This window comes from Pteropus vampyrus, unplaced genomic scaffold (genome assembly GCF_000151845.1).
Source record: "Pteropus vampyrus isolate Shadow unplaced genomic scaffold, Pvam_2.0 Scaffold69, whole genome shotgun sequence".
Classification (NCBI taxonomy): Eukaryota; Metazoa; Chordata; class Mammalia; order Chiroptera; family Pteropodidae; genus Pteropus; species Pteropus vampyrus.
The window spans coordinates 3,770,351-3,780,188 of record NW_011888850.1 but is presented as its reverse complement, the minus strand read 5'-3'; the positions used below and the strand labels follow the sequence as shown (position 1 = coordinate 3,780,188).

Below are 9,838 nucleotides of genomic sequence, written 5' to 3'. Positions count from 1 at the left end.
GAGATGAAATGAGTTGTTTGAATACTGTTAAAAAAATTGATATATGAAACACAAAAGGCTTTGACTGAAAAATATCAGTCCTAGGTTTGAAAAGGAGAAAGGAAGTATTTTTAAAGAGCATCTCATCCTCTAAAATACTGCTTTTTAAGCATCTGACATGATTTCAGTTTTGATACCTCACAGTAAATATTGATACTTAAATAAATATTTTTAATATTCTGATAATTTAAGAATAGACTGTGCACATTATAGGCACTTAAATTTTCATAAAGTAAGAATAAATTCATAGTAATGAATTGCTCTAAATTCACTGTTAACTTTGCCAAGAACGGTTTTTCCACTAAATTATTATAATTAGTTTTTGTGATATCTTGACACTGACTTTGGGTGGTGAGTCTAAATTTCATAGTCTCTTCTGAAGAGCTGAATAGTGCTTCCTGTGTTGGTGTGGTTATGGCTTTCGACTTGAGGACAAGTGCCCTCAACTCTTTTTGAATTTACTCCTTACTATTGAATTTGTGATCAAATTGTAAGAGTGAGAGTGCTGGGGAAAGAGCAAGTGTGAAAAGCAAGGAAAGCTTTTTCCTTCACCTTAAAAAAATTATTTGTAAAATGAGCAGGTTAGACTAAATGACTGTAAATGTCCCTAAAATCTTTAAAATTTGTATGAAAACACCCTATTAACCTGTTTATGATAACTAGTCCATGAGGTGTGGCATAAATGAGGTAACTGTTGTTGAAGAGAGAAGAGACAGAGTTTAGTATTAGACTTTTTATTAGGTCTTCTACGTATTAATTACTATTTGAACCATATTAAATTGCCAATGCTAGGTTTGACTTCATATATATAAAGTAACAAATATTTCCAGCTGTTCCTTACATTAGAGCTTTCATTATTTTGTTTGAAATGAGTTACAAAACTTCAACAGTTATGTTTGTCTTATAAGTACTGTAACTCTCAAGCTTGATTTAAATGCTGATTTTTATTTAAAGTTTGCCTGAGACGTCTAAGCTTACATCTGCAGTCCTGACCTCTCTACCAAACCAAACTTTCCAGTTGCCCCTGGACGTTTCCTCTGTGTTGCCCCACCAGTATATTAAATCTCTCATGTCAGAAGCACAGGTCCTTGTGTTTCCTCAGCAAAATAGCTTATCTTGGCTATTCTCTTTTTAGTAATGATGTTGCCATTTCTCAGTTAATAAGCGCAAAACCTTGGTTGCTTTTTTCCCCCTTTAGCCCTCCACATCCAGTCAGGCACAGAGTTTATCAATTCTAGTTCCTTTTGTCCTCATAACCATCCCCTTTCCATTTCCTCTGCCCCTTCAGTTCAGGACTTCCTTCCCCTTTAGCTAGGCTCCAAGTGGTCTCTCTCCCCATGCCCCCCCTCCAGGATCCGACACAATGGGATCCGATGACCATTCCTCAAGCGTAGTTTCTGTCTCAATCTTTCTCTGCTCAAAAATCTTCTGGGGCTTGTGTTGCCCACCAGACGAAAGTCTAAAGTCTGTAGCAGGATGCTCGTGGCCCTTCAACAACCGGCCCAGACTACCAGCATTGTCTCCCGTCCTGCTCTTCCTCTCTGAGTACCACATTCTTTAGCCAAAATGTATATGATGGTGTGCCTTGTTTCTTTTCTTCATGCCTATCTCTCTGTCTGGAAATCTCCTTCCCATCTCTCCTTATGCAAATTCTGTCCATCCCTCAGAGCCTTCATGGTATTCTCCCGTTAGGTGGTTTCTTCCCGGCACTTCCTCAGTACCTGGACCTCACCTGTCAGGTTTTAGGCCCCTTGTCCCATTTTCCTTAAGATCCTGCCTTCTGTCTCCTCTAGGCTGTCAGCTTCCTGAAGGCAGAAGCTCCCTACTACCCTTGCATCCCGGGTAGAATCTCTCCCTCTTATAGGTAGTTAATACTCAATGAAGATTTGTCGGTTGAATTACTTAACATTCGTAATGACCATACTTATATATTTTCATATATATTTATTTAACGTTTGGATTTCCTTCAAATTGATTCTTTTGAACCAGTTTTGTTTTGTTTTGTTTTGTTTTGGCATGCCATTTCATTCATATGTCCTGCCTTAAATATTTCTAAGTTGTATATAAAGGCTTATGGGAGGAAAGTGGTAATGTAATAAATATTTTTCGATGGGAAATATTGAATAGTCTGTTGACTCTGTTTAAAACTCTTCTCTTTAAGCTTATCATATTTATTCCTGTAACTTGGGGAAGGAATGTGATGGGAAAGTGTGGAAATAATATAGTTAATCCACTAAATATATGTAGGATAAAGAACATGGACTTTATAATCACAAGCCTGAATTTGAATAACAGACACTGGAAATTTCTTTACCTTTTTGAGTCTCAGTTTATTCTCCTGTAGAGTGAGGATTTAAAAATTATTTATCTATGAAATCTTAACATCCGTTATAGTGTATGGCCCATAGTAGGTCCTCAGTACAGGTTAGGGAGGGTTATCTTGAAGGATGAAGATCCTTCTAGTGTCCTCCTGTGAAGCTCAAGTGAGAAAACCTCTGAAGTCTCTGATACTCAATAAATGACATAGGTTAACCGTACTTTGTATCACACGTTTTCTCTTTGCTATTTTGATGTTTTAGGGACCATGATTTTATCTTTGGTACTCCTGCCATAGTAGAATGTAGTCTATCCGTGTAGTGCTGTGTGTCATTTTACTGGATTTCAGGGCTTTTCTGGATTTAAGATTGTCCCAGGCGAGTTTCTGTAAGCGTTTAAAACAACGTATGCGAAAACACTAGTACGTATCTTCAATTTATTAAGCCAACTGGTGAAGTTGCTATTTGGAAGTAGCTAGAGGTTTATTTATTCAGCTGTAGATTATTGAAAAAGGCATGTGAATGTTGAGTGGTTTCCTTCTTCGAAAAGGCATATTTATGTGTCACAAACTTTTAGTTTTTCTCTTAAGATGGGGTGAGCACGGTACTGTCCTCCCTGCGGAAACCCTTCATCTGCTGTGTATGTTGTTTGTTTACAGAAGAAGAAGAGGACAGCACTCCTGGGAAGGTGGACGAACAAAAGAAGATGAGTCAGGACAGCGCCCTTCACACCGCAGGTGACCAGTTGTGCCGCCTCCCGGGGAAGCTTATTTTGGTTTTGTTCGCTCTCCTTTTAGTCAGTTTCTTACTGCTCTCAAGACATTCACACAGCTCCCCGAAGTTGGCTCCCTCGGTCTGGATCTCTTATGGCTGATAAGCTGCTTAGTCCCATTTAGGATGCATGAAAACCACTTGAGAAGGATTTATAAAGTAAGCCAATTTATACAAGGTATTCCTTCCTGAATTACTTTGTAATGACTCAATTAGCTTTCATTTCTGCACAAAGGAGATTTAGTTGCATAAATTAGCTTATCATCATTGAGGAAGTGTCACTGCTAAAGGACAGTTTATAGATACAACATGCAGTTGCTGTCAAACCTATAAGAATGTAATATAGACATCTGTGTATACTTTGTGCTTGAGCAGAACAGACTTCTGCCATTCAGAGACTAACAGGGGACAACAAGTTGCCCAGGGGACTGGCAATGTAGACATCTCTGAAAAGGTCAACTTGACACAGGCTCTGACAATCGACCCACAGCTCTGTCTTCTTTGATAAAAATCAGATAAACTTAAGACCGCTAATTGATCTGCAGCCTGTTTAAATGTTGGCCATGCATATCTTCATTGCATATGATTAACACAGAAAGCAAATGAATTGGGTAAGAAATGCCAGGGTCCAGTGACAGCAGCTTAAAAATTGGAAAAGGACACTGCTGGCCTAGAAGGCGAGGAAGGATATTCCCCTTATCCATTTCCACTTGGCACGTGGCCCCGAGTACTAATTAGGACCGAGACTGGAAAAATAACTGCACACGCGATGTACAAAATCACATGGTCTGGGCCGCTCCTCTTGCCGGTTGTTATTCCCAAATAGCGAGAGATAAACCACATCTGTAGCGCAAGCACAAGGCTAGTTTTGATAAACCAGCAATTATTTTACACGGAAAGAAGAGAAGGCCTGCCTTCTTATCAGGACATGACACCTCCTCTTTGCCGCATGTCAGCTGGGGCAAGGTCTGCCATATCATCCCATGTCCCGCAAAGAGCTGTAGTTGGGGGTCACCTTCCCCTCTCTGATATGCCCATACATCACTCTTTCAAGCTGTCAGAGGCAGGGTGGACAACAAGTGTGTGTTCAGGAAGTAGCTTTCCAGAGTCCTTCCTACTGTGACATGTGGAAAGGAAACAGAGCCCTGGTTTCCGGACCTGGACAGGAAAGCGGGAGCAGGTTGCTGCGAAAGGTTTTCGTTTGCTTTTTTCAGAAAGGAAGCGAGGACGAAGTCATTAGATGTTAGCACTCAGGTCCTGTAGAATGCGGCTATAAAACACTAAGGCTGAGTGAAACCTTGAGGACGATGTTCAATGGGAATTTAAGTATATGTGTTTTATTATGTGCCATAAAGCTTCTGCCAAAGACGCATAGTTTCCTTTTTTAAAATTTCAATGCAGGTGTAGAAGGTAGACACATATAGATAGTCTTTCCACAAATATAAGTATTTTGGCTTAAAGCGATTCATTCTACTTTTCAAAACCCCTTTTATAGTAACTATCTCCTAAATTTTTGCCTTTGAGGGAAGGGGGAAAAAATCAGTTTTTCCTCCGAGGAATGCAGTAAGTAGACCTAGCTTTTCATGCAATAGCTATAAATTAGCACTGCAATAATTCTTATCTTTAGTGACATGAAATTCTTTTCAAGCAGCAGTTTTAATGCTTTTGCATAGCAGTGACCTTTGCTCTTCCTAGGCTGTCAAAGATGTAACACTAGAAGTTTGTTTGCTGTGCCGGGCAATGAGCTGACAAGGGTATTACTATCGTGCTGAGCATCGCGTGATGTGAACTTCTAACCTTACTCAAGAATGTTATATCTTTTTTGCATTGACCGATTTTAGCAAAAAAAAAAAAAGAAATTCAGACTAGTGTAAAATGCATAAGCAAAAACAAAATTATTTGTATTTCTTACAGGTTCTCATGTTTAAGCTTACATATTTTGCATATATTTATTATATGTATAATAAACATTCCATTTGATTTTTCTGAGCATTGTACAATACACTTACCTTCCTAGAATAGTTTTTAAATCTTTAACCCTACTCAAGAAGAGATTCTCCATTCTCTTACTGTTGTATGTTTCATCTGTTCCCATATTTTTAAAAGTCTCTTCACTTTTGCAAAACTATCTCCAAAGTTTAGTTTATACTTTCATAATAACTTTGTTATTATTGCCCAATGATCTGTTTTTGTATTTTTTAAAAAGCAGTAGCAAATGCATTGTTTAAATCCTTCACAGGCTGGCTAATTTAGAATGTTTTGGGTATTTTTTTTCCTGTACCTTCTTTTTTTTTAACTCTTCATGCCTCTCAGAACAAGAAACATAAAGAGGTGATTTTTTTAAATATAATTTTGAAAACATAGGTCATGTGATGTGGATAGAATAGGAGAATTAATCCATGCAGGACAACTAAATAGACTTAATCTGTATTCAGAATGTATGCTCATCTGTGGTTTATGACATTATGCTCCATCCAATATTTTGTTGTTTTTAAAAACATATCTCACATGGATTATTTTTTAGTGTATAGGTGAACAATGTTAACTTTTGTGAACCCACTGTGCTTCTGAGGCTGTTTCTATGTGTAATTTTTTGTGTATGTTTAGCCACACTTAAAAAATTTTAAAGTAAACCAGAAGAGCTCGCTGCTCTCTAAGAAATAAGATAATTCCTAATTTTTAGGTCTAGAATTTATACTAAGAATCTTAACATTACTTTCCTGAGGAGACTAAGGCTAATAAACGTACTAGCAGGTTTTTTCCCTACTTGTGATTCTTTATATCTGGTAGTGCATGCTGAAATAGATAGAATAGCACATTGTGTGTACCATTGTGTGTACGTGTAGCCATGTGATGTAAACAACTTATTATTCTTTAACAGAGCTCACATATGGGACGCAGAAATAAGGTTGGTCTTTGGGTAACATTATCATCAAGATTATAGAAAGCACAGTAGAAGATGTATCTTTTCCCCAGTATCGCCAAATCTCTAGCCCTGTCGCCTCTTACGACAGTGAGATTTAATGAAATGCTCATGATGCACATCTAGGGAGAGATGCATCTTGCGCACCGTGGGGGTCTCTCTGCCCCTCCTGTGCTCCTGTAACTCCCATTAGTGTTAATGGGAGTTTCACCAAGCGCATCGAGGGGCAGAGAGACCCCCAAAGTGATAAGGATTATTATGTTAGAAATCATCGTATACTTTTTCTTCCTTCTTCCCCTCACCTCTTGAAAATCTTTTAAATGAAAACCTATGGTGAGAGGATCTGAAACAGGGAAGAGCAGGCAGCAGGCTGGACAGCTGGAGAAGCTACTGGATGCTCTAGCTAAGCTACAACCTGTACTCTCGTTTTTAGCCCAAGTTTTGTTTTTTCAACCTTTTTGGATCAAGCCTAAGGCAGAGCAGCGTGAGGAACACACAGGAACCTCAATTGGGGAAACCAGCTATTTAGATCCTTTTACCTCCTGGCCAGTGCCTGTGGGGGAGGGCCTTGCATGGGAAATGATGTCATCCTCTCTTTGCTCTAATTCCTTGACTTTTAAACTGACACTGACGGACTGCATGGGGCGCAACATTTGACCCATTTAGCAGTTGATTTAATCTGACTAGGATGTTTCAACTTCTAAATCTCTATTTGTCTAAATAAGTGGTTTTTAAAGGAAATCAGTCACTTTATTATTAAGCAATTTTTTTTTCTTAAAAAAATAATTTGACAATATTTGGAGTGATCTGTCCAGCCAGAGTGCCCTCTAGTGTCCATTTATAGAATTTACTTACTATAAGCTTTGGTGGGGAAATATAATGAAGGGTGGCCACAAGCATTGTTAGTTCTTGGTTGGATCTCAGGCTTGTACACATCCCTGCTGGTATCAGTGATGAGTGCTCAAATGCTAGAGTGGAGAAATCACTAAGGTATTCGTCTCTCTCTGTCTTTCTCTCTTCCTCTCTCCTTTCCTCCCCCTCCCATTTTCCTCCCCTCCTTTCCTCTCTCTCTTCTTTTTTTAATTTTTAGAAAACAAGAGGAAAAAAAAATCTAATAGGAGGATTTTTCTAGGCTGTGTATTCTAGTCCTTGTTTATTTTCTTAAAAGTATAATTGAATAAATAAAAATAGCGTCTTCCTAAATATTCAACCTCCATAGTATTCAAGTGTTTTGGCTTTAAAAAACGCTTCAGATATTAAAGAGAATTCAAAAAATTTCTAATGAGCGTAACATTTTGTATATATCACAAACTGTGTGTAATAAGACGAATGCCCCAGTGACACACTAATGTGACTAGTTGTGTTGGAATGGCCAAGGAGCCTGCTGTTGAAAGCCATATAACAAAACTAAGATGACAACCCTGATCCGGCATGCATCGCCACAGTTATCCCGTCTGAATCCAAAGATGACATTCCAATGATGGAAGTTGTCAGCATATATATGTTCTGCCTGGTTAGTGAATACTCGGACATCTTATTGATATTACGTGCATTCTTTTTGTGTTAACTCATCAAAACTCAATTATCATGAAATTAAAAACAGGAAACAGTTCTCAGTGTAACAAAAGCATCCAGTGCATTTAACTCTGTGCTGTGTTTCGGGAGACCCACATTGTATAAGTGACAAAGCATTTATTACCCAGTTTATTGTGGTATTACAGAGCGGAGAGCGCTAAATAATCAATCAGTTAATGGTCTGTATGGCAGTTTGAGCACATCACATCCATTGTGCTTATGCTGTTAGAAGGATGAGCTGATAACTCCAGTGTATGCTGCATGTTTATTCAGAGCCTAACGTCCTAAACTAGGGCTGACAGAAGTCTTGAAAAATGCAGCTTCAGCATTGGCAATTTCTAAGTTGTTAAAATATTTTTAAAATAACTTTGAGAGAGGTTTGGGTACAAAAGTCCCTAAAGAATCCTTCGTATTATTTCCACTTTATCATCTTTCTTTAGTCAGCTTTAGGTTTTAGAGTTAAAAAAAAAAATGCATTCCCTAGTTTGGTTTAGATTTGTACCTTGGCTCCTTTATCATTATTTTTATGAAATATCCCAAATTCTGTAAGATGGTCATTTCGCAATGTGTTTATCGCCGCACATGGATATTGCTCATCATGCACTGTGGGTCTCTTCTTCAAATCATGTTGCAGATGTGCTTAGGTTCACATATAAAATAAGTGGGAAGTAATTTTCAGGTGCTGGAGGAGAACACATTGCAGTCACAGGTTTTAGATACATAAGAAAGGGAGAGGAAAAAGACATCTGAAATCAGATTTTTTGGAAAATGGTCCTTAATTAGATGATAAGAAGAAGTAGGATTCTTATGTGGGTATGATAAAATGCTCTTTGAATCAGGAAAGAATTTTTTTAGACTATTTTGGTGGTTTGGGGTGGCCCTTTAATTTCTGTTGGTTCATTTTTAAATGAGGGTCCATTACATGAAAGCTTCTAACTCTTGTTTTCTCTTTCTTCCTAGGTGATAAAAGCACTGATTATGCTAATTTTTACCAGGGTTTATGGGACTGCACAGGTGCTCTTTCTGATGAATTGTCATTTAAACGTGGTGATGTGATTTACATTCTTAGCAAGGTAAGAAGATGCCCCAAAATGACAACTGCAAAGATGGAATACAAAGCTAGATTTTTATGCATTTGGATTACAACACTGGGGAAAAATGCCAGTTGGAATTCTTCTAGGTCCTTGTTAACAATTGGGAGTTCACAATAATTAATTATTTTGTCAAGTGAAATATAATCAAAATTTAAACACAATCAGATAACAGGATTCGACTTAACACTGTGTTTACCTATCACTTCAGCCTTTGGCTCACATCCACACACTGCCTTCTCCAGAAACAATATACTTATGGGAGAGTTAACATTGTAAGGTATTAGGTTATTTATTATGTTTTTCTTTCCTCTTCCTTTTTATTCTTCTGTGTGCTTATTCTGATTTTGTCTGCCATTCACTACTGGAAACACTGTGTTTATAGAACAAGTTTTTCATCTTTATGTAAATATATCGGGTGTTCCGACAATTTAAGAGCAATGCTTTTCTATTCAGACACGTTTAGGTAATTTCTTAAAAATTTAACATAATAGTATTTGTAAATGTAATAGCAAAGTATATTGCTACAAACTCATGTTTATGTATATAAAAAATCACGTCTCTGCCTCTTAAGATACTAGACTATCCAAAATCTTTCTGCCCTTAGGTCTAAGTTTCTTACTGTGATTACACTTCAGATGCCATGTATGAACTCCCTTAATCTTCACATTTAACGTCCCCTACGATAATATGACTAGTCAAAAATATCTCCTTCAGTCTACTTTATGAGGTAATTTTAGAAACAAATGATGTATGGAAACTATTTAATATGAGTGTGGAAACGTTGTATAAATCATAAGTCTAGGAGTTTAATGTGGTTTTTTGATTACAGAAATATTTTGGACTTTTCAGAAAGATAACATGACTTGTTAGATATAGAAAGTAATTTGGAAATAAGGTCACTCATTGAATTTTAACAGTGGTTGGCTGGTGCGTAAAATCATAACAGAGAATCATGGAACATTTGAGTGAGGGATCTTAGGGATCATCTATTTATTCGTGGTTTTTATAGATAAGAGAACTTGGGTCAAGAAAGTACCAGAGCCAACTTAACTGAACATCTCAACTCCCAGACCAGGGCTTTTGTTCTTGTGTGTGTGTGTGTGTGTGTGTGTGTGTGTGTG

At 37.6% G+C, this 9,838-nt stretch overlaps 1 protein-coding gene across 4 annotated transcripts in view; it reads left to right on the top strand.

Annotated features, from left to right (window-relative positions):
• Positions 1-9,838, top strand: part of SKAP2 (src kinase associated phosphoprotein 2) — a 158,002-nt gene that overhangs the window by 133,752 nt on the left and 14,412 nt on the right. For all 4 annotated transcript variants that reach the window (XR_002780786.1, XM_023531503.1, XM_023531505.1 and 1 more), the window contains exons 9-10: positions 3,014-3,091; positions 8,584-8,696. Coding sequence is in view for 3 of the 4 variants with exons in the window: in XM_023531503.1 (XP_023387271.1) it covers positions 3,014-3,091; positions 8,584-8,696 (191 nt within the window). In the remaining variant the exon portion in view is untranslated. The remainder of the gene's footprint in view (positions 1-3,013; positions 3,092-8,583; positions 8,697-9,838) is intronic.